Raw genomic sequence first — 24,561 nt, forward strand, 5'->3', positions numbered from 1 at the left:
GAAAAGTATTAAAAAAAAACTGGAAGCAGATTTAATTTTCAAAAGAAGGGGAGTGGATTAATTGGATAGTTTTAGTGCTGGCGCAAAATGATGGACTGAATAGCCTTCTATGCTGTTTTGTTCTAAGATGTCATCTTGTTTTTGATTTCCCTGCAAGAGGAAATTTTGTTGTCTGGAAGCGGGCAGACATTTTCGACCAGTTTATATTAAAACTCATTTACCCAGGTAGTCTTACTCATGAGACCAACAAAGGACAAAATTCAATTCATGGTTTAACCCAATTTAATTAACAAATCTTGTATAAACTATATGAAACCAACTTGGCTTGGTAGTCCTCCACATGTATGCTGCACCCTTTTTTTCTGTTCCCATCTTCCACCATAGAGGATCCATCACCACAATTTTAGGGATTGTTCCCCAGTTTCCCCAATTTACTTGGGTCTTTTTCCCTTTTTTGCGCAAATGGCTCCTTGGGGTCATTTGTTGACACTTCCTGGCACTGATGGGGCTCAAGTTGTTTTATCTTGATGCAGCCCTGGAGCATTAGGGTCTAGCGTGCTATATGGTTTTGGCTAATCATACCATCTTTAATCTGGCTGTCCAGCAGCAACTGGATTGGGGTGTGTTGTGAGAATGGTTAATGGATGTAACCTGATCATATATGTGAAGTGCTCCCTTGGCACTTTTGTAGAAGTACAGCTGCCAGAGTTGCAGCCATGGCAGCCACTTCTAGCGCAAAGGGGAATTCTGAATCTTGCATCTGTAATGCTGGAGCCTGTTTTAACTCCGAAACAGCCTGTGTTTGCTGCTTGGTCCATTCCCATGGGGCATTGTTTTTTAACAGGTCTGATGGGAGCAGCTTTGGTTGTGAATCTGTCAATTTGGTTTTGGCAGTATCCCAACAAGCTCACAACAGTGGGTAGGGGTAAGTGGGCTATGGATTCGATGAGTTTCCTCTGTTTCATGTTTTTCCCCCGAGTCACTATGGTTCCCAAGTATGAGACGTGGGATCTCATAACCTGTGCCTTTTTGGGATTTTTTTAGTCCTAGTGTAGTGAGGACGTTCAGCAGCTGTTTCAGTGATGTTTCCCTCTGGTCTCTATCTGGAAGAGGAGATCATGCATGTATTGGATTAGACATTCGGGTCTTAAGAACTTTTCCAGCCCTTTAGCTAACTTTGGCAAAAAATGGATGGGGAATTGTGGAAACCCTGGGGTAGGCAAGTCCACATATGTCGCTGGCCCTAGAACGCGAAGGTGAATTTGTACTGGCACAGTGGGGGGGCACAATGGTTAACACTGCTGCTTCACAGTGCCAGGGACCCAGGTTCGCTTCCCTGTCTGTGCGGAGTCTACACATTCTCCGTGTCTGTGTGGGTTTCCTCCGGGTGCTTTGGTTTCCTCCCACAGCCTGAAAAGATGTGCTGGTTAGGGGAATTGGCCATGCTACATTCTCCCTCAGTGTACCCGAACAGGCGTCGGTACGTGGCGACTAGGGGATTTTCATGGTAACTTCATTGCAGTGTTAATATAAGCCTACTTGTGACTAATAAATAAACTTTTTAAATGTTACTTTGCTTGTTTAAAGGGATTGACCAGAATCTGTTGATGTCCAGCACAGTGAAATACATGGCCTGTGGGGCCTGCCTCATCATAGGCTGGTTGCTAGTGTGGGTGCTGTGATCGGGATTGTTTTGTTCAGCTCCCAGTAGTTGATCATCTGCATCCAAGAGCCACCTGGCTTTCTGGTCAAATTGGAGAATTGTTAGTCGAAGCAGAACTACATGCTGCAGCAGGCTATTTGTTACATTGGCCACCTCCTCATCAGCTTGTTTGGAGAAGTCGTACTGCTTCTGGAGTTTTGGGTCAGGGTCTTCTATCATTATTTTCACAGTCATGCTTATGACTGGCAAATACCTTTTGCATACTTTGCAAGTATCCCATGTGCTGCCAGGTCATCGGTCATTTCTGTGGACTTTATAGACAGTTGCCCTATTGTGCAAGTTTTGCACGTGTATTTTATTGTGGAGACTGTCGGGGCTCCATCTGTTTGGGTCATCTGCCAAATGTAGCAGTTTGTTGGATCAAAAGGCGAGTTCCATCTTTTCATGAAATCTGAGCCTAGAATGGGTGGCAGTGGTTAGCACTGCTGCCTTGCAGCACCAGGGACCTGGGTTCGATTCCCAGCTTGGGTCACTGTCTGTGCAGAGTCTGCATGTTCTCCCTGTGTCTGCGTGGATTTCCTCCCACAGTCCGGGTGAAGTGCTGGTTAGGCATATTGGCCATGCTAAATTCTCCCTCGGTGTACTTGAACAGGTGTCGGAGTGTGGCAACTAGGGGATTTTCACTAACTTCATTGCAGTGTTAATATAAACCTACTTGTGACACTAATCAATAAACTAGGAATGTGCTCTGCCTCCGGGTGGAGGTCTACCAGTATAGCTGGGTGGTCGCATGTTAGGTCCCTATCCTGAATTTTAATGGGTCAGTTTTGGATTTTTCCTGCAGATGTACTGTAAATCTGCTCAGAAGTCTGGTCAAAGTCTTCAGATGTGTTTAGGGTAGTGCAGGAGCCCCCTGAGACCCATAAAATATTGATTGGGTGGGTGGCCTATCAAGGATCGTCCCACACTATCCCATTTGGTGCTGCACACCATTTTGGTGAGGCCTGGCCCTGTCATGCCTGGGGTCTTGTATCTACCTGGGGGTACAGGTTGGAGGGATTCTCAGTCTCACCCACTGGGGCTAACATGGCTTTTTCTTTTTGCTGGTACCTCCATTGGCATGAGTCCAGGTCTTTGTTCTGGTGGTCCCTGTGCTGGTGGCTGCTGACAGAGCACTCTCCATTCCCTGACATAGTGGCCCGTTCAGCCACAATTATAGCATCTCCCTTGTGGATATTTTATTCCCCTCCCCGGGATTGATCTCCCCCCTCATTGTGAGAGGTGCCAATGGAGGCAGGAAACCTCTGTAGGCATGGGGTACTAAAGTTCTGATCCAGTTGGACTGGTTCTGTGCATTTAGTTGGGTCTTGTCCAGCCGCCCGAAAACTCAGGTGAAATGAGTTCACAGGTGATCTACAAATGCATTTGAATGTTCCCATTTCCTCTGCTTGCACTGGGATTGGGTAGGGTAGAATGGAATGCAGGGCTTAGACACAGTAGTTAAACGTCAGTGTCCATATAGCTCATGTAGGACTCTTTGCTGATGTGTGCTGTTGAAAAAGGTGTGGGGGTCTGTAGTTGTCTTAAATACTGGGATATTTTGGTTATTTCTCCTAATTGAGCTACTGTGAATGGGGTGGTGTATGTAATAGCATTGTTTTGGTGTCTTGGTGACTGGTAGTGAGTGGGTTCATAGGGGTGGGAGAAAGCTCAGGAGTTGCCAAGGGTTTGGGCTCCTCTTGGAAGGGAGCTGAGGGACCCAATGTTATGGTTGTCAGCATAGCTACGAGCATCCTCCTCTCTATCCTCTTAATCTACCAAGTGGTCACGATCCCCTCTTGTTTCTGTTGTGAAAACACGCGTTAATCCTTTTTAATCGAAAGTTATGATCTTGAGTTTTTCAATCTTGCACTGGCACTTTGAGTGATCTACATCATGGGCCCTATTTTTTTACCTGTCTGGTGCAGGTGTTTGACTGCTGTTTGCAGATTCCTGCATTTCTCCAAGTTCAGCTACTGTTTTCTTGACCTGCGTCACGATCTCGTACCGCACACAGCTCTTATTGATGTGCCTTTTCGCATTGGGGCTTGGAAGTACTGCATGTGCAACATATTTGCCTGACTTGACTTCTCTGCTTTTGCTCAACCATTTTATTTTTCATTTTCTCTAATTCTTCCCGAGCGCTAACTCTTTGAATTTTCAATTCTCTGCTTCCTTTCCTCGGAGCTGTTCCATACAATTGGCCATCGCAATTGCCTTGGTCAATTTGGAGGCACATTTCCCTGATCCTTTAAGTGCCTGCTCCCAACACTTTTGACCCTTGGATCCCAGACTCTATCCTGGTTTTGAACAGTACTCGACCCACTTGGGCCGCTTCTTGTTCAGATATTTCCTGAGTTTCCCCGCATTCCAGGCAGCTTGCCATAACACTACTTTGTTCTTGGGGTATGGGAGTTGACTGGGGTAGGGGTCTGGCTCCTGCTAATTTACCATCCAGTCCCTCTGAGCCTATACGCTAGGAGTATACCTCGCACCCCTCATGGCTGACTTGCAGAGTTTACCCTACTCCTTGACTATCCTAACTTTGAATCTGCTGTTTGTTCGTCTTGTTTTGCTGACACCTGCTTTATGAGCCAATTACTGCTTGGATGCCTACTTGATTCCGCCACTTGAACCTTGGCCATCATGTGGGAAGCTGCCCTCTTATTTCAGGCTGGATTTTAGAGAATACGAGTCCGGTGGGATTCGACTTCCAAACAACTTTTGGTCACTTTCTATCGAAGCCCACCCAGGGACACCAAATGTTGTCTGGAAATGGGCAGACACTTCGACCGGTTTATACTAAAACTCATTTACCCAGGTGCTTTTATGCATGAGACAAACAAAGAACAAGAGTCGATTTGCTGTTTAACCCAATTTTATTAAATTCTTATCACACAAACTCTGTACGAAACCAATACTCAATTTGCACAATTTGATACTTTATGCTATCTGTCTGCAATTTCGGATGCTACCTGTGTCGCGATCTTTATCGCCTCTTGAGCTCGGGGTCTTATTTGTGAAGGTTGGCCTCGCATGAGGTTTCTGCCAAGTCTTCACTGAGGATTGGATTGCCACCAGGGGTGTTTTGTTACAATGCACCTGGCAATTAATGATGAGCAAAAAATGAGAGTCTGTCCAATAACACCAACATTCCCTGGTATCTATTTCTGTCTGTTAACCATCCTGCACTTGACTGTTATGTGGGACATTAAAGGAAGCTGGGAAGTTGAATTGGCAAGCACAGGGAACCTGAATCATACTTGTGAATAGAATAGAGATGTTCCTCAAGGCAAACAATTTGTATTTCTCAATCAAAATTAACATACTTCATAAAACCTTACCCTGTGGCCAAGGCACAAACATTGGTGCTCCTCAACAACAGGATTTCATTCTATAATGTTTGTTAACTCAGAAGCTTTATTTACAAAACTCTTTCTGGCTATGAAAAATAACTTGATTTGTTACAGTGCACGCTGGGTATTGTAGTCCACTGTGGTTTGGCATGTCAAAGTTAAGATGCTCTTAAAAACTGCTAGATGAACAGTGTATGGAACATTGGACATTACTTCAGTCAGGTAAACCAAGGTACACCAAGCTGAAGCAGTGAAAATGTCAGTTAAATTATTTGCTTATAATTTTACATCTGGCACTATCAACAATGCTGTTCAAATAATCTAAAATTAAAGCACATTACTATATTGCCGGTTTTTTTGAAAGTGTAAATTAAACATGCTGAGAAATTCTTTACTTACTTTATTTCTGTCATTTTCTATGTGTTCACAAGGAAGTGAATTGCATTTTCAATTTTTGTGTTACTGATTTGTGAACTGAGATTACTATTAAAATGTGTTAAAATAATCGCTAGGAAAGTGTTTTTGGTCAAATATGTTTGTAAAGTGGGAATTGAACATTTGAGTTGAAATTTAATTATATTGTAATTTTCATATTCTTTGTTTTCAGTATTCAAGAACACTGCAACCAACCAAAACCTCTGGCATAGCATGCGATCTAATCTACCTATCAGCAGCAGCATTCAGTTGCGTTTATACACATCAAATGGCAAAAAGGATGGCACTTATGAGTATAGTGCCAGCAGTACCTCAGCTTCCTTGGGGATGGAGCCCCAAAATCCAAAAAGATCTGGTAAAATCTCACTCACTTTGCAAAATAAAGACTTGCTGCCAAATAGTACCATTTGTAAATTGACCATACTTTTTAACATGTATTTTTCCTGATGCTTTTGAAAATATCTTTAGAAGTCTGGGAAAGAAAGTTTTTGTTGAGTAAGTTTGTACTATATATAACTTCAGTTAAATTCATTGAAGTATGATCCTAATTTGTTGGAATGAACTGTACAGCACTTTTGCACTTATGGTTTTGCTGAGTAAGAACGAACTAAAACTTAAATCCTGCAGATTAGATATATTAAGTTAGTGTTTCAAATCAAGAAATGTGTCCAAATTAGTGTCCAACTTTCATTCATAGCTGCAGCAGCAAATCTGGTGACTTCGTTTACAGCCACCTAAACCAGAAATTTAAATGATCATAGAAATCATAGAAACCCTACAGTGCAGAAGGAGGCCATTCGGCCCATCGAGTCTGCACCGACCACAATCCCACCCAGGCCCTACCTCCACATATTTACCCGCTAATCCCTCTAACCTACACATCCCAGGACTCTAAGGGGCAATTTTTTTTTTAACCTGGCCAATCAACCTATCCCGCACATCTTTGGACTAAATCAAATCATAGTTACTCATAAATTCTAAGGCCAGGGATTTGAATTCCAGCTTTTAAAATGAAGATGCACAAATAAATTAGAGTAAATTATTTTATACTAAATGTGGGAGAGACTGATCACTCTTAGACTGACCTAGACCATGCAAATCACATCCAGCTTGAACACGTCTGAGCTTGTAGATCTGTATTTTCCTTCATTGGAATCATTTATGTCGTCTTAGAACATAGAACAGTACTGCACAGAACAGGCTCTTCGGCCCACGATGTTGTGCCGAGCTTTATCTGAAACCAAGATCAAGCTATCCCACTCCTATCATCCTGGTGTGCTCCATGTGCCTATCCAATAACCGCTTAAATGTTCCTAAAGTGTCTGACTCCACTATCACTGCAGGCAGTCCATTCCACACCCCAACCACTTTTTGCGTAAAGAACCTACCTCTGATATCCTTCCTATATCTCCCACCATGAAGCCTATAGTTATGCCCCCTTGTAATAGCTCCATCCACCAGAGGAAATAGTCTTTGAACGTTCACTCTATCTATCCCCTTCATCATTTTATAAACCTCTATTAAGTCACCCCTCAGCCTCCTCCGCTCCAGAGAGAACAGCCCTAGCTCCCTCAACCTTTCCTCATAAGACCTACCCTCCAAACCAGGCAGCATCCTGGTAAATCTCCTCTGCACTCTTCCCAACGCTTCCACATCCTTCTTATAGTGAGGTGACCCGAACTGCACACAATATTCCAAATGTGGTCTCACCAAGGTCCTGTACAGTTGCAGCATAACCCCACGGCTCTTAAACTCCAGCCCCCTGTTAATAAAAGCTAACACACTATAGGCCTTCTTCACAGCTCTATCCACTTGAGTGGCAACCTTTAGAGATCTGTGGATATGGACCCCAAGATCTCTCTGTTCCTCCACAGTCTTCGGAACCGTACCTTTGACCCTGTAATCCACATTTAAATTAGTCCTACCAAAATGAATCACCTCACATTTATCAGGGTTAAACTCCATTTGCCATTTTTCAGCCCAGCTTTGTATCCTATCTATGTCTCTTTGCAGCCTACAACAGCCCTCCGCCTCATCCACCACTCCACCAATCTTGGTGTCATCAGCAAATTTACTGATCCACCCTTCAGCCCCCTCCTCGAAGTCATTAATAAAAATCACAAAGAGCAGAGGACCAAGCACTGATCCCTGTGGCACTCCGCTAGCAACCTGCCTCCAGTCAGAAAATTTTCCATCCACCACCACCCTCTGTCTTCGATCAGATAGCCAGTTACCTATCCAATCGGCCAACTTTCCCTCTATCCCACACCTCCTTACTTTCATCATAAGCCGACCATGGGGGACCTTATCAAACGCCTTACTAAAATCCATGTATATGACATCAACTGCCCTACCTTCATCAACACACTTAGTCACCTCCTCAAAAATTCAATCAAATTTGTGAGGCACGACTTGCCCTTCACGAATCCGTGCTGACTATCCTGGATTAATCCGCATCTTTCTAAATGGTCGTAAATCCCATCCCTAAGGACCTTTTCCATCAATTTACCAACCACCGAAGTAAGACTTGTAAGACTTGACAACAGACCTTGCCTGCCCTGCTGTATTCTGCTGAAACCCTCATTGACATGTACTCATTCTCTCCAATATTCTTTATTTACAGCTTTCAGTTCCAAATTTAATTTCTCCAATGACTTCCTAACTGGCTTCCCATTCCCTACATTGCATACCAGCTATTTGAATCCTGAACCCATTTTTAGCCTTGCTCACGCATTCCCTTTGCCCATAGAAAACGCTGCTAATTCAGTGCATTTAAATTTAAAATACTTATCCTCAGCTTCACATTCCTCTATTGACTCATGGTACACTATTCTGCAACCATTACCAACCTTGCATCCTCCCAAACACTTTGGACTTTGATCCATTTTGCAACCTCTTCCTTTTGTGTAACCATTGTTTCTCCAGAACACGCTCCCTTAATTCTCTTCTTTTTACTCTGCTCTCTCAAACATTATCAAAACCATTTTTTGATTAAGCCTCCAGTTATTCCTAATCAGTGCGCTTGTTTGACATCTGTCCTGGACTTGTTTTAGCAATTTCTCCACTCCGCAATGCTATGTGATGTTTTCATGTTAAAACAAGATGTGCAACCGTAATTGGTGGCAATTGATGTGCTGTCTACAGACTTCATGAAACTGAATATTTTAACCTGTGTATTCCTGTTTCATGCCAAATTTATCTTAACAGCTCAAGGATCCAGTGCTTCAGGTCAACCCACTTTGGAGCAAATCCAAGTGAAAGGTAAGCAATTTTTGTGGAATAATTTATTCATGGTTGCAGTGGTTGGCAAATAATCCAGAGACTGACTGAATAATCTGGAGAACATGAGTTCAAATATTGAGCGATCCAATGTTCCATTCCCTGGTTCTTTCTCCATTTATGCATCCATCACCCTGTTAAACAGTGCAGTATAAATTCTAACCAGATTGCCCCTGATTCTTTTGCCTGTCACCATAAATCTGTGCCCTCTGATTATTGGCACTTCAGTTATAGTCTGTCCCTTTTATGATTTTAAACACGTCTATCAAATCTATTCTTGCCCTTCTCTGCTTTAATGAGAGCAGCCTCCTATTTAGCAGTTTGTCCAAATCATCCCTAGAATTATTCTATTCTTTGTACCATCTCCAATGTCTTTGTGAGTTTCCTGAAGTGTGGTGCCCTGATTTGTATAAAGTACTCCAGCTGGTGCTGGACTAGTGTTTATAACTTCCAACTTCTTGTACACTAAACCCAAGATCACATGTGCTCTATTAGCTTCTTTATTATTCTATTCTACCACCTTATCAGATTGGTGCACAAAAGCATCCAAGTTTCTCTTTTTGCACCTCTTGTAAAACTGTACCATATAACTTGCACTGTTTCTCCCATTATTCCTTCCAAAATGTGTCATGTAACCATTCTATGATTCTCGCACAGATGAAGGCTATTCAGTTAGTCCCAACTCTGCAAAAGCAGCTCTGCTACTCCTGACAATATTCCAGCAATACTACTGAAAACTGGTGCTCCATGCTCCAAGCCAAGCTGTTCCATTACAGCTAGAACACTAGTATCTATCTGGCAATGTTCAAAATTTCTCAGGTATGTCCTGTACTTAAGTAGGACAAATCAACCTGGCCAATTACTGTCCCATCAGTCTTCTCTCAATCATCGGTAAAAAGATTGAAGGGGTCATCAACAGTGCTATCAAGTGGTACTTGCTTAGAAATAATTTCTTTACTGATGCTCAGTTTGGGTTCTTTGAGGGTCACACAGCTCCTGACCTCGTTACAGCCATCGTTCAAACATGGACAAAAGAGCTGAATTCCAGAGGTGAGCTGAGAATGACTGCCCTTGTCATCAAGGCAGCATTTGACAAGAGTGTGGCACCGAGGTGTCCTGGCAAAACTGGAGTCAGTGGGAATCAGGGAAAACCCTCTGCTGGTTGGAGTCATACCTGGTGCAAAGGAAGATGGTTGTGGTGGTTGGAGGTCAACCATCTCAGTTGCATGATCACCGAAGGAGTTTCTTGTGGCAGTGACCTCGCCCAGCCACTTTTAGCTGCTTCATCAATGACCTTCCATCGTAAGGTCAGAAGTGGGGATATTTACTGATGATTATGCTGGGGATGTTTACTGATGATTACACTGTGTTCAGCATCATTCACAACTCGATATTGAAGTGTTGATCAACATACTGGGTTACCATTGGCCAGAAATTGAACTGGGCTAGTCATGTAAATACGGTTGTTACAAGATCAGGTCAAAGGCTATGAACCTGCTGAAAGTGACTTCCCAAAGCCTGTCCATTACCTTCAAGGCACAAGTCAGCATGGTAAAATACTCTCCACTTGCCTGGATGAGCGTGGCTCCAACAACACAAGAAGGTCAACACCATCCGGGAGGACAAAACAACCTGCTTAAATGACGTTGCTTCCACGTTCATTCATTTCTTCCACCACCAACGAACAGTGGCAGCAGCGTGTACCATCCACAAGAAGCACTGCAGGAACTCTCCAGTGCTCCTTAGGCAGCACCTTCCAAACCCACGACTGCTGCCATCTAGGAGGACAAGGGTAGCAGACACATGGAAATATGACTGCTTGGACGTTCTTCCAAGTCATTCACCATCCTGACTTGGAAATACTGAAACACCTCAGCTCAGTGAATGTACCTATAATACAAGCACTGCAGCAGTTCAGGAAGGCAGCTCACCACTTTCTGAAGAGCAATTAGGAATGGGCAATAAATACCCACATGTAAATTAATTTTAAAAATCCATGCTGGCTTTTGTCCAAGTAACTGTTACTTTTGTCCTAGATTATAGTTTCTGAAACCACTTGAGGTTAAAATGACTGGCTCCGGTTGATGGGCTTATCCTCATAATCTCTCTTGAATAAGGGATTTTGCAGTACCTGAGGAGATTGGAAGGTTATGGCCAGTACTTCTGCAGTTTCCACTTTTTTTCTTCCCTTGGTATTCTCTGCATCTTATCTGATCCTGGTGACTAAGTACAGCCAATCTTTCTGAAACTTCTTTATCATTTGTGAACTCCTCCTGTGTCTCAACTGCATCATGATTCACTATGACTTGGCGAGGTCATCTTCCTTGGTGAAGACAGATGCAAAGTGCTCATTTAATACCCAGGTCATTGACATAACTGAAATCATTCAGCCCATTGGGTCCATGCTGATAAAACTCGGATACAAGTCCTTAATTGATCCAATCCCTTCTTTTCTGAAATTATTTCTATGCCTATAGAGAACTTTGACAGCTCATGTGAAAGGGGGAATCCAGTTTCTCCCCTCTACCTGTCTAATTTCATTTTTGACTGCACCTCAGTTTTCTATGTTCAGCATGGTTTCCACTGGTATCTGTGATATGTACCCGTTTGCTCCATCTTGCTCTTTTTTTTGTCATCCACAGAGCTCTGGCTATTTGTCATACCTTTGCACCTTCTGTGAATATTTATTAACTGTACTCAAAGCCAGTTCATCATTTTGTTAATTTTGTCTACCAGTCTTTGGTTATAGCCCAGGTAAATTGAATTGATTCTTGCCTCAGTGGAATTGGCCCACCTGAAATTATTATTACCTTGGATTGCTCCTTGTACTTTTTCCAAGGCAAACCTTCTGATATTATAATTACTGTCCCCTCAATGTTCCCCTACTGCCACTTGATTCACTTAACTTGCTTCATTCCCCAGAATTAGATCCAACAATGCCTCCTTCCTCATGGACAGGAAAACCTAATTGATCGATAGCATTCTCCTGCACATATTTAAATACCCACCCCACCCCACTCTGCCCTTTCACAATCGCTGCCCCTTTTAGTATTTGTGGTAAAGTCTCCTTTTATCACAATAGTGGTAATTTTCTCTCTCATCTGTTGCTCTATTGCATTCCTAGTGTTTCTACTTTAAGATGCAGCTTGTAGTGGAACAGCTTTTCAATTGTTTCTTAACTCTAGCCAAATTGATTCTGTTTTGACCCCTCAATAGTATTCTGATATTTTTTAAAAAGCTAGTGTTATTTTTGAGACCCACATAATATCTTTGCTTTTATAAGCAGATCTAACATGATGTTAGAATTGTGTACAACACTGGTGAGGCCACAACCTGAGTAGTTCTGGTCACCATATTACAAGAAGGACGTAATTGCTCTGAAGAGAGTGCAGAGGAGGTTTACGAGAATGTTGCCAGGGCTAGAAAAATAAAGCTATGAGGAGAGATTGGAGCAGTTGGGATTATTTTCCTTGGGACAAAGAAGGCTGACGATTGACTTGATGGAGATGCACAAAGTTCTGAGGGGAAGAGATAGTGACAGGATAAAATTGTTTCCCTTGGTGGAGAATTCCAGAACCAGAGGATACAGTTTCAAGATAAGTGGCAGTAGGTATAGAGGAGACTTGTGGAAGAACTTTGGGTGTTGGTGGAGGCAGAGACCCTAAACTTTTTAAAGAATAAGTACCTGGATCTGCACCTTAAGTGCTGTAAGCTACAGGGCTATGAGCTGGGCGCAGGAAGGTGGGATTAGAAAGGCACCTAGGTGTCCTCAGGCTGGCATGGGCAGAATGGCCCCCCTCAGTGCTGTAACTTTTCTGTGATTCTATGTTTATCTTTAGGTTGCTGAGTTTGTCGAAATTATGGGTCCATTTGCACTCGGAATAATTTCTATCTAAGGCTCATATTCTGTTACATTGTTGACATCACTGTTGGGAGTGTTAGATGTTCCACTGACTATTATGGGCCACAACTTTGGACTAGCCTAGGAGTAGCTGCTAATCTACTGAATGAACAAACTGTTTCCTAAAGGGTGAGCCCTGCTCTTCAAGGCCACTTGCTAGAATTTGAGCCAAATGAAGTCACTCTTGGGTGACACAATATGTTTCATGTCGCTGTGAGATTAAAATATTTTGCATCGATGCAAGATAATCTTGTGTATTTATTGAACAAAAGTTCTGAGCTTTAAAGGATCTTTGTTGAGGGTGAGTTCTGATGTATCCATTACAGATGCTAGGTTATGCAGAGATAAAATGGAATAAGCTCTTGAAATTTGTGGCAACATTAATGTGTGTGTGATTCACAATGTTAATTCTGATCCTCAATGTTTCTCAGTTAAAGCTATTCTGAAGAAGAGAGACTATGGGTCCACGTACACTCAAAATAATTTCATCACTGGCATGCGAGCACTGAATGAATTCTGTCTAAAACCCAGGTATTCACCAATTTTGTGGGAAATGATTTATTTAACTTGATACAAAATATTAGAACATTCTCATTAATTATTCTTTCCATCGAAAAATGTGGCATACAAATCAAGAATTTGATTTGTGAATTCTGTACTGAGAACTGAATTGAGAACGCAGTATGAATTAACTCGGGATGCTGCATGTGTTCAGCTGACCATAATGGGTGCTAATATCTTGTCTTTCAAGGATACTGAATGGAAATTCTGTATCATCTTTTCACACAAGTGTGCACCATGTTTATATATTTGACCTCTTTATGAAGTGAAATTCCCTAGTGCACAGTGCTAATGCTGTGGTTCGCTATCAGCATGTAACATGACCAAAGGTGATGTCACTTTTAAATTTTTTACCATTTCTGCCACTGAGTTTGAGACTTTGGGTCCAGACAGAAGCCTCACTCCTTCAATGTCACCAAGTGTGTATGTGTACCACGTACAAGATACACACGAACAACTCACCAAGGTTCCTTCACCAATTTCCAAAACTGCAAATTCTACTACCTAGAAGAACAAAGGCAGCAAATGCGTGAAAACAATCATCTGCAAGTTCCCTTCCTAGTCACACACCATCCTGACTTATAATTATATCACTATTCCTTCTCTGTTGCTGGATCAAAATCCTGGAACTCCCTTTCTAATAGCACTGTGGGTGTACCTACACCAAATCGCCTGCAGTAGTTCAAGAAGGTGGTTTGCTACTACTTTCTTGAGCTCAATTACGAATTAGGAATGAGCAATGCTAGTATCCCATTAAAAAATGAAAAATGTAGTTCTAATATGCTGTATTGCAATCCTGTCTTTTGTGTCTCTTTAATGAAGACCTGATTTTCTCTCTTTGCCTACAGTGACCTGGAGAAATTAAGGAAGATTAGACGGCGTAGTCCTCATGATGACACAGAGGCTTTTACTGTATACTTAAGATCTGATGTAGAAGCCAAGTGGGTATAGATCATTTTTAATCTTGCACTAAGGGCATTTAAACATTAATTAACTTTTATTTCTGTGTACTTGATTCTGATTTTGAGATCCTTTGCACTAGATACAAAGTTGTTGAGACTGCAAACTGAATGCAGTAGTGATTGAATGTGTGGCCTCCTGATCTGTGGTTTTGGGTGTTATTGTTTCAATACTCTGTCTCTGACTGTCAGCTTAACTGAAAAGGGATAAGTCAACTTTTTGGCCTGCAATTATGTTCCCCCTTTTATCCTGCTCTTACTTTCCATAATATTTCCCTTTCTCTGTATTACCCATGTTAATATGCTATGCCAGCAGTTGTAAGTCAGAAATTAACAGTGTTGAGATCGAATCTAGTTTTCTCGGTTGAATAGCATTATGTTCTGTAATATAAAGATGGCATTTATAAATCATCATTTTATTGTCTGAGAATGAACATTCTTGTATAAAATTCAAAGTAATGCATTTCCCAATGGGTTTTTTAGGATATCAAACATGTTCTTAGTTTGGTTATATGCTCAGAAATTCTAAACAAACAGAGCAAGGAAAGAATATTAGAGTCCATGTCTGATTGCTCTATCCTAGTGAGCAGTGGAAGGGGAAAATTTATACTGGTCTAAAAGTGAGGAAAAAGACCAGCTGAGCATATGGGTAGGGTGGAGACAGTTAGCCAATTAAGAGTCCTGTACACACACACAAGATCTAAAAATAAGTGGATATGCAAATTCAGCTATTCCGAAGGAATGAGGAGTGAAATGAGAGTAGCAATATTATTGATATAATAACAGAAGGATTTCAGGGTGATGAGGCAACGAAAGCACATGGATATCTTTAAAGAACAGTAGAAAATACAACGTTTTGGTGGGGTTTCGACACAGCAAACTATGGTGCAGTGGAGATGTAAAAATATGGAATGCAATGAAATATATGGCAAAAAAAGAAGGCGAAATCATAGAAACCCTACAGTGCAGAAGGAGGCCATTCGGCCCATCGAGTCTGCACCGGCCACAATCCCACCCAGGCCCTACCCCCACACATTTCACAAAGTAACAAAACAGCCCATGTAATCGGGACAATGAATTTCTGGAATGGATTTGGGACTGTTATTTAGAGATGAGTAATGTGCCAGAACTAATCAATAGATTTCCAGACTGATAGTTACGAGCAGTGATCAAAAAATGATTGAATTGCTACAAGTATTGACACTAAATGCTATAAAGCACTTGGGTCCATTTCCATAGGGATAAAATTGGAAAAGCAGAGAAATTGTTAAATTTGTATAGAACCCCGATTAGATCAAATTGGAGTACTGTGAACAGTTCTGGTACGCACTCGCCAAAAAGGAATTAGTCTAAACTTATATACTCAAGGTTGTACCAACAGGAAAGATTGAAGAGAGAACACTTAGGAGTGACCTGATAAGAACCCTCAAGGTTTTGAAAGGAATTGACAGAATAGATGTAGAGACGAGGTTTTCACTTGTAGTTGAAACCATAAGTCATGTATAAGTCCAATAGGAAATTCTGATTAAGCTTCTTTGCTGAGAGAATGTTATCTCAAGAGTAGTCAAGGTGAATAGCAAAAATGCATTCAAGGAGAAGCCAGATGAAGTGTATGAGGGTGAAAGGAATAGAAAGATGTATTGATGGGATTAGATGAAGAGGGATGGGAAAGAGGCTTGTATGGCACCTAAGCATGTCCTTTAATCTAACAAGTCCAAGCATTGTTTCTGTGCTGTAAATACTTTTGAATTTGTTATTGGACCTGAGAGAGAAGGCAGAGTTATAAAGCAAATTTTTAAATTTAATTCAGGCAAACTTTGATAGGATGTGAAATGAATTTACCATGTAGTGTGGGCTGAATGGTTAATGGATAAACTTGCAAAAAGTGAGAAATATTCAAAGTACCACCGAGTACAACACTGAATCAAAAGGTTCAATTTCTGTAGTTCAGTGACTATAATTAACAGTATAGTCAGGCATCAAATAAAAACTAAGGTTTTTTTAAAAAGTGTAAGGTAGAATGGCAATCCACCTGACATGGAGAGCTACAAAAGACAACGAGTCCAAAAGAATTTAAAGGGTATAAAAACTTGGCTTTCAGCAAAGTGTTTGGGAAATGTGGGCCCAATAAAGACAGCTATAGGTGAGACGCAATGGACAATGAAGAAATGGTAGATTGTTAAATTGAGTACTTTGTATCTATTTTCACAGTGGAGAACAAAATACCAGCGGTACAAGGGAACCTAAAATTAAGCCAAGGGGAGGAACTTGGTGGATTTAATATGCATTAAAAATGGTAATGAGAAAATTGAAACTTAAGATACACTCCAGGACCTGATGGTTTCCACCCCAGAGTATTAAAAGAAATAGGTGAGGACATTACAGATGTGTTAGCCATAATTTTCCAAAGCTTTCTAGATTTGGGAATAGTGTCTTTCTTTGAACTTGAAAAGTACATATGTCACTCTTATCCAAGGAGATGGGAGAAAAATGGTAACTAATTTGCCAGTTTAATTGTGGGGAGAGTAATGTCATCAGGATCAGAGTGACTGAGCACTTGGATAAAAAAGCAATTTGGTATGGACTTGTGAAGAGGTCAAGTCTGATTAACCTACTGCATCCTGAGGAATTCAAAAGTTGTAGAGTTAGGGCAGTGGATGTAATCTATTTGGCCTTCTGTGAACCAGCCAAGTAATACCATTTCCTGTTCATTACCCATAGTCCCTTTCCCCCCTTTTTAAGTATTCAATTTCTTTTGGAATCCGATTTAAGTAGAAACTTAATCACATTGTCAGGTAGAACATTCCCAAAACAATATGCTTTGGTTGAAAAACAAACAATTAAAAAAAAATTAATGTTCAAAATTTAAAAATGAAAGATTCTGGTTTGACCATTTGATGCTTTAACTGCAGTATGTCATGAAGATTAATGGGTGTATTAAGATTTGTAAACAGAATGTGAGCCCAATAAAGATCGATGTGGGTGAGACAAAGTATGTTATGGAGATTGTGCCAATTCAATTTGTTCCATTGGTCTCAATAGTTAGGGTACCTGATATAGCAAAGGCTATGGATCCTGACAATGCAGTTATTGGACTGAAGGTTTGTGCTCCAGAACTAGCTGTGCACTTAGCCCGCTGTTCAGTCCAGCTATAATACAGGCATTTAACAAAGAAAATTACAGCACGTGAACAGGCCCTTCGGCCCTCCAAGCCTGCACCGACAATGCTGCCTGACTGAACTAAAACCCCCTACTCTTCCAGGGACCATATCCCTCTATTCCCATCCTATTCATGTATTTGTCCAGATGCCCTTTAAAACTCACTATTATATCTGCTTCCACTACCTCCCCCAGCAGCGAGTTCCAGGCACCCACCACCATCTGGGTAAAAAGACTTGCCTCGTATATCTCCTTTAAACCTTGCCCCTCGCACTGTAAACCTATGTCCCCTAGTTATTGACTCTTCCACCCTTGGAAAAAGCTTCTGACTATCCACTCTGTCCATGCCCCTCATAATCTTGTAGACTTCTATCAGGTCACCCCTCAACCTCCATTGTTCCAGTGAGAACAAACCAAGCTTCTCCAACCTCTCCTCATAGCTAATGCCCTCCATACCAGGCAACATCCTGGTAAATCTTTTCTGTACCCTCTCCAAAGCCTCCACATCTTTCTGGTAGTGTGGCGACCAGAATTGAACACACTTTTCCAAGTGCAGCCTAACTAAGGTTCTATAAAGCTGCAACATGACTTGCCAATTTTTAAACTCAATGCCTGGCTGATGAAGGCAAGCATGCTGTATGCCTTCTTGACTATCTTCTCCACCTGTGTTGCCACTTTAGTGACCTGTGCACCTGTACACCCAGATCCCTCTGCCTATCAATACTCCTAAGGGTTCTGCCATTTACTGTATATTTCCTATTTGTATTAGACCTTCCAAAATGCATTACCTCACATTTGTCCGGATTAAACTCCATCTGTCATCTCTCTGCCCAAGCCTCCAACCGACCTATATTCTGCTGTATCCTCTGGTCCTCATCGCTATCTGCAAATCCACCAACCTTTGTGTCGTCCGCACACTTACTAATCAAATCAGTTACATTTTTGTCCAAATCATTTATTTATTATTTATTACAAACAGCACTGATCCCTGGGGAACGCCACTTGTCACAGCCCTCCATTCAGAAACGCACCCTTCCACTGTTACCCTCTGCCTCTATGACTGAACCAGTTCTGTATCCACCTAGCCAGCTCACTTCTGATCCCATGCGACTTCACTTTCTGCAGCGGTCTGCCATGAGGGATCTTGTCAAAGGCCTTACTGAAGTCCATGTAGACAACATCCACTGCCCTATCCTCATCAATCATCTTTGTCACTTCCTCGAAAAACTCGATCAAGTTAGTGAGACATGACCTCCCCTTCACAAAACCATGTTGCCTCTTGCTAATATGTCCACTTATTTCCAAGTGGGAATAAATCTTGTCTCGAATCCTCTCCAGTAATTTCCCTACCACTGACGTAAGGCTCACCGGCCTGTAATTACCTGGATTATTCCTGCTACCCTTCTTAAACAAAGGGTATTGGCTATTCGCCAATCCTCTGGGACCTTCCCTGCAGCCAGTGAGGATACAAAGATTTCACAAGGCACCAGCAATTTCCTCCCTTGCCCCCCTCAGTATTCTGGGGTATATCCCATCAGGCCCTGGGGACTTGTCTATCTTAATGTTTCTCAAGAACTCCAATACTCCTTTTTGATCTCAACATGACTCAAACTGTCTACACAGTCTTTCCCAGACTCACCATCCACCAAGTCCTTCTCTGTATCAGTATTCACCAAAGAGTGCTCATTTAATACCTCGCCCATCTCCCTTGCCCTTGAGTGGGCCAACCCTCTCCCTGGCTACCCTCTTGCTCTTTATATATGTATAAAAAGCCTTGGGATTTTCTTTAATCCTGCTGGCCAATGATTTTTCATGACCCCTTTTAGCCCTCCTTACCCAAGTTTTCTAATTTCCTCGTATTCCACACTTGTTTCATGTGTTCCCAGCCTTGACGAATGCTTTCTTTTTCTCTTTGACTAGGTTCACAATATCTCTCGTTATCCAAGGTTCCCAAAACTTGCCATAATTATCCTTCATCCTTACAGGAATGTGCCGGTCCTGAAGCCCTATCAACTTGCACTTGAAAGCCTCCCATATGCCAGATGTGATTTGCCCTCAAATATCTACCCCCAATCTACATTCTTCAGTTCCTGCCTAATATTGTTGTAATTAGCCTTCCCCCAATTTAGCACCTTAACTTGAGGACTACACTTATCTTTATCCATCAGTACCTTAAAGCTTACTGAATTGTGGTCACTGTTCCCGAACTGCTCCTCTACTGAAACGTCGACCAGCTGGCCAGGCTCATTCCCCAACACCAGGTCCAGTATGGCCACTTCCCTAGTTGGACTATCTACATACTGTTTCAAGAAGTCCTCCTGGATGCTCCTTACAAACTCTGCCCCATCCATGCCCCTAGCACTAAGTGAGTCCCAGTCAATATAGTTAATATCTCCCACCACAACAACCCTGATACTTTTACACCTTGCCAAAATCTGCTTACATATCTGTTCCTCTCTCTCCTGCTGGCTGTTGGGAGGCCTATAGTAAACCCCCAACATCGTGACTACATCCTTCCTATTCCTGAGCTCTACCCATATTGCCTCGCTGTATGAGCCCTTCGAGGTGTCCTCCCGCAGTACAGCTGTGATATTCTCCTTAACCAGTAGTGCAACTCCCCCACCCCTTTTACATCCCCCTCTATCCTGCCTGAAACATCTGTATCCTGGAACGTTAAGCTGTGAATCCTGTCCTTCCCACAACCAAGTCTCTGTAATAGCAACAACATTATAGTTCCAAGTATTAATCCAAGCTCTGAGTTCATCTGCCTTACCTGTTACGTTTCTCGCATTGAAACAAATGCACTTCAGTCCACCAGACTCTCTTTGATTAGCAACCACACCCTGCCTACTCTTATTGAGTCTTACTGGCCCTGCTGTCCCGTTCCCCTTCAGTTAATTCATCTTTGCTTTGGTTCCCACCCAGTGTGGGAAATTGCTCGGGTATGTTGTGACCACAGAGCAGGACAAATCCAATCCACCCAATTGTCATCGCATCAGTTTACTCTGATGGAAGGTGTCATTGACATTGGGTAAACACAGCTTGATAGCAATAACATACATATTTATTGATGCTCAGTTTGAATTTCCTCTAGGACTACTCAGCTCCTGATCTCATTACAGCCTCAGTTCAAACGTGGACAAAAGAGCTCAATACATGAGGTGAAATGAGAGTTTAAGTTTAATTATTAGTATCACAAGTAGGCTTACATTAACACTAATGAAGTTACTGTGAAAATCAGCAAAGTAGCATTTGACAAACGTGGCATCAAGGAATCCTAGCAAAATCGAAGCCAATAGGAATTGGGGCGGGGGGGGGGAAACCCGGGTTGGAGTTGTGCCTAGCACAAAGAAAGATAGTTGTGGTTACTTGTTGCCAATCATCTTAGGGCCAGGATATCGTTACAGGAGTTCCTCATGGTAGTGTCCTAGATTCACCATCTTTAGCTGCTTCATCAGTGGCCTTCCCTCCATCATAAGATTGAAGTGAGGATGTTCATTGATGATTCTATAGTATTCAGTTGCTACTCAGATACTGAAACAGTCTGTGCCCGCATGCAGCAAAATCTGGAGAATAATCTAGCTGGGACTGACCAGTTGCAAATAATCATGCCAAACAAGTACCAGGCAATGACCGTCTCCAACAATTATCTCAATGGCATTACCATCAATAAATCCCTCACCATCAACTTCCTAGGAAATATCATTGACCAGAAGCCTAATTGGAACAGCTATATAAATAGTGACGACTGGAGCAGGTCAGACGCTGGGAATTTTGTGGTGAGTATGGCTTCTGATTCCCCAGAGCATGTCCACCATCTACAAGGCACATGTTCAGAATACCCTACAATTGCCTGGATGAGTGCAGCCCTCAGGAAGGTCAACACCATACAGGTCAAAGCGGCACGGTAGCACAGTGGTTAGCACTGCTGCTTCACAGCTCCAGGGTCCTGGGTTCGATTCCTGGCTCGGGTCATTGTCTGTGTGGAGTTTGCACATTCTCCTCGTGTCTGCGTGGGTTTCCTCCGGGTGCTCCGGTTTCCTCCCACAGTCCAAAGATGTGCGGGTTAGGTTGATTGGCCAGGTTAAAAATTGCCCCTTAGGGTCCTGAGATGCGTAGGTTAGAGGGATTAGCAGGTAAATATGTGGGGGTAGGGCCTGGGTGGGATTGTGGTCGGTGCAGACTCGATGGGCCGAATGGCCTCCTTCTGCACTGTTGGGTTTCTATGAAAGCAGTCCATCTGATCATGTCATCCACCACCTTAAACATTCACTGTCTACCACCCACATACAGTGACAGTGTGTATCATCACAAAAATGTACTACAGCATCTCATCATCAAGGCTCCTTCCATAGCGGCACAGTTATACAGTGGTTAGCATTGCTTTCTCTCAGCGCCAGGGACCTGGCTTCAATTCCAGCCTTAGGTCTGTGTGGAGTAGTCTTGTTCTCCCCATGTCTGTGTGGGTTTCCTCCTGGTGCTCCAGTTTCCCCCCTCAGTCCAAAAATGTGCGGGTTAGATTGATTGGCCATACTAAATTGCCCTTTAGTGCCCCAAGATGTGTAGGTAAGGGGATTAGCAGGGTAAATACGTGGGGTTACAGTGATATGGTCCGGATGGGATGCTCTGTCAGTCAGTGCAGGCTTGATGGGCTGAATGGCAGCCTCCTGCATTGTAGGGATTCTATTTAAACCCCAGCACCTTCAGCTAGAAGGACAAAGGCAATAGGCGCCCACAAACACCAAGATCTCCTCCCAACCACTTGTGGTCCTGATGGGGAATTACGAGGAGCTATGTCATTATGCCTTCACTGTTGCTGTGTTAAAATCCTGTAACTCCCTCTTTTATGGCACTGTGTGTGCACCTGCATTACACAGAATGCAGCAGTTCAAGCAGGCAACTCATCACTGGCTTCTCGAGGACAAGGGATGGGCAATAAATACTAGCACTTTTTAAAACGTGCCCTTTTTTTACATTTTTTCCCCTCTGGTGAATATGGGTTGTTGTTTGTGTAAAGCTAATTTGTAGCTGACAACCTTTGAAGGTACTGTGTGTGTAAATGGCTTACAGTGCACTCCACCAGAACTGGGAGCTCTTGTGAATTTTTGTTTTGCTAACCCAAAGATCCTGAAGCCAATTATACTGTCCCTGTTGATGCCTTAGATTGGATCAAGAAATTCAGGAGGAATTTCACACTCAGTATGTGGATGGCCCAACGGGAGAGGGGACAAAACTTGACCTCCTCTTGGAAATAAGGAAGGGCAGGTGACAGAAGTGTTAGTGAGGGATCACTTTGGGACCAATGACCGTAATTCCATTAGTTTTAAAATAGCTGTGGAGAATGATAGGTCTGGCCCAAAAGTTAACATTCTAAATTGGGGCAAGGCCAATTTTGATGGTAACAGGCAGGGACTTTCAACAGTTAATTAGGGGAGTCTGTGGGAAGGCAAAGGGCCATCTGGTAAGTGGGAGGCTTTCAAAAGTGTGTTAACCAGGGTTCAGGGTAAGCACATTCCTTTTGGAGTGAAGGGCAAGGCTGCTGGAAGTAGGGAACCCTGGATGACTCTGGGATATAACATAAGAATTAGGAGCAGGAGTAGGCCATCTGGCCCCTTGAGCCTGCTCCGCCAATCAGTAAGATCACAGCTGATCTTTTTGTGGACTCAACTCCACTTGCCTCCCCGCTCACCATAACCCTTAATTCCTTTACTGTTCAAAAATGTATCTATCCTTGCCTTAAAAACATTTAATGAGGTAGCCTCAACTGCTTCACTGGGCGGGGAATTTCACAGATTCACAACCCTTTGAAGAAGTTCCTTCTCAACTCGGTCCTAAATCTGCTTCCCCTTATTTTGAGACCATGCCCCCTAGTTCTAGTTTCACCCGCCAGTGGAAACAACTTCCCTGCTTCTATCATCTATTCCCTTCATAATCTTATATGTTTCTATAAGATCTGCCCTCATTCTTCTGAATTCCAATGAATATAGCCCCAGTCTACTCAGTCTCGCCTCATAAGCCAACGCTCTCAACTCCGGAATCAACCTAGTGAATCTCCTCTGCACCCACTCCAGTGCCATATATCCTTTCTCAAGTAAGGAGACCAAAACTGTACACAGTACTCCAGGTGTGGCCTCACCAGCACCTTATACAGCTGCAACATAACCTCGCTGTTTTTAAACTCCATTCCTCTAGCAATGAAGGACAAAATTCCATTTGCTGCCTTAATTACCTGCTGCACCTGCAAACCAACTCCTTGAGATTCCTGCACAAGGACACCAGGTCCCTCTGCACAGCAGCATGTTGCAATTTTTTACCATTTAAATAATAGTCCATTTTGCTGTTATTCCTATCAAAATGGATGACCTCACATTTACCAACATTGTACTCCATCTGCCAGACCCTCACCCACTTAGATTATCTATATCCCTTTGCAGACTTTCAGCGTCCTCTGCATACTTTGCTCTTCCACCCATCTTAAGTGTCTGCGAATTTTGTACTACACTTGGTACCCAACTCCAAATCATCTATGTAAATCGTAAACAATTGCTGATCCCTGAGGCACACCACTAGTCACTGATCGCCAACCAGAAAAACACCCATTTACCCCCACTCTTTGCTTTCTGTTAGTTAACCAATCCTCTATCCAGATATGGACGGAGTGCACCAAAGGTACAGATATTGAGACCCTGGTCAAAAAGGAGACATATGACATCATAGGCAGTTGGGATCAGGTGGATCCCTTGAAGAGTATAGAGGTTGTCGGAGGAGATTTGAGTGAGAAATCAGGAGGACAAAAAGGGACCATGAGATTGCTTTGGCAGATAAGGCAAAGGAGAATCCAAAGAGCTCCTAAAAATACATAAAGGGCAAAAGAGTAACTAGGGAGACAATAGGGCCTCTTAAAGATCAACAAGGTCATCTATGTGCAGATCCACAAAAGATGGATGAGATCCTAAATGAATATTTCTCATCAATATTTAACGTTGAGAAAGGCATGGACGTTAGGGAAATATAGTGATGTCTTCAGGGGTGTACATATTACAGAGGAGGAGTTGCTGGAAGCGCATCAAGGTAGATAAATCCCCGGGACCTGACGAAGTGTATCCCAGGACGTTGTGGAAGGCTAGGGAGGAAATTGCAGGTCCCCAAGCAGAGATATTTGAATCACAACAGCCACAGGTGAGGTGCCTGAAGATTGGAGGGTGGCAA

At 42.7% G+C, this 24,561-nt stretch overlaps 1 protein-coding gene across 2 annotated transcripts in view; it reads left to right on the forward strand.

The window, feature by feature from the left end:
* slc30a9 (solute carrier family 30 member 9) overlaps positions 1 to 24,561 on the forward strand; it is a 100,589-nt gene that overhangs the window by 12,990 nt on the left and 63,038 nt on the right. For both annotated transcript variants that reach the window (XM_078216833.1, XM_078216842.1), the window contains exons 3-6: positions 5,666 to 5,848; positions 8,701 to 8,754; positions 13,105 to 13,204; positions 14,083 to 14,175. In XM_078216833.1, the coding sequence (XP_078072959.1) occupies positions 5,666 to 5,848; positions 8,701 to 8,754; positions 13,105 to 13,204; positions 14,083 to 14,175 (430 nt within the window). The remainder of the gene's footprint in view (positions 1 to 5,665; positions 5,849 to 8,700; positions 8,755 to 13,104; positions 13,205 to 14,082; positions 14,176 to 24,561) is intronic.

Source organism: Mustelus asterias, chromosome 1, assembly GCF_964213995.1.
Source record: "Mustelus asterias chromosome 1, sMusAst1.hap1.1, whole genome shotgun sequence".
Lineage (NCBI taxonomy): Eukaryota > Metazoa > Chordata > Chondrichthyes > Carcharhiniformes > Triakidae > Mustelus > Mustelus asterias.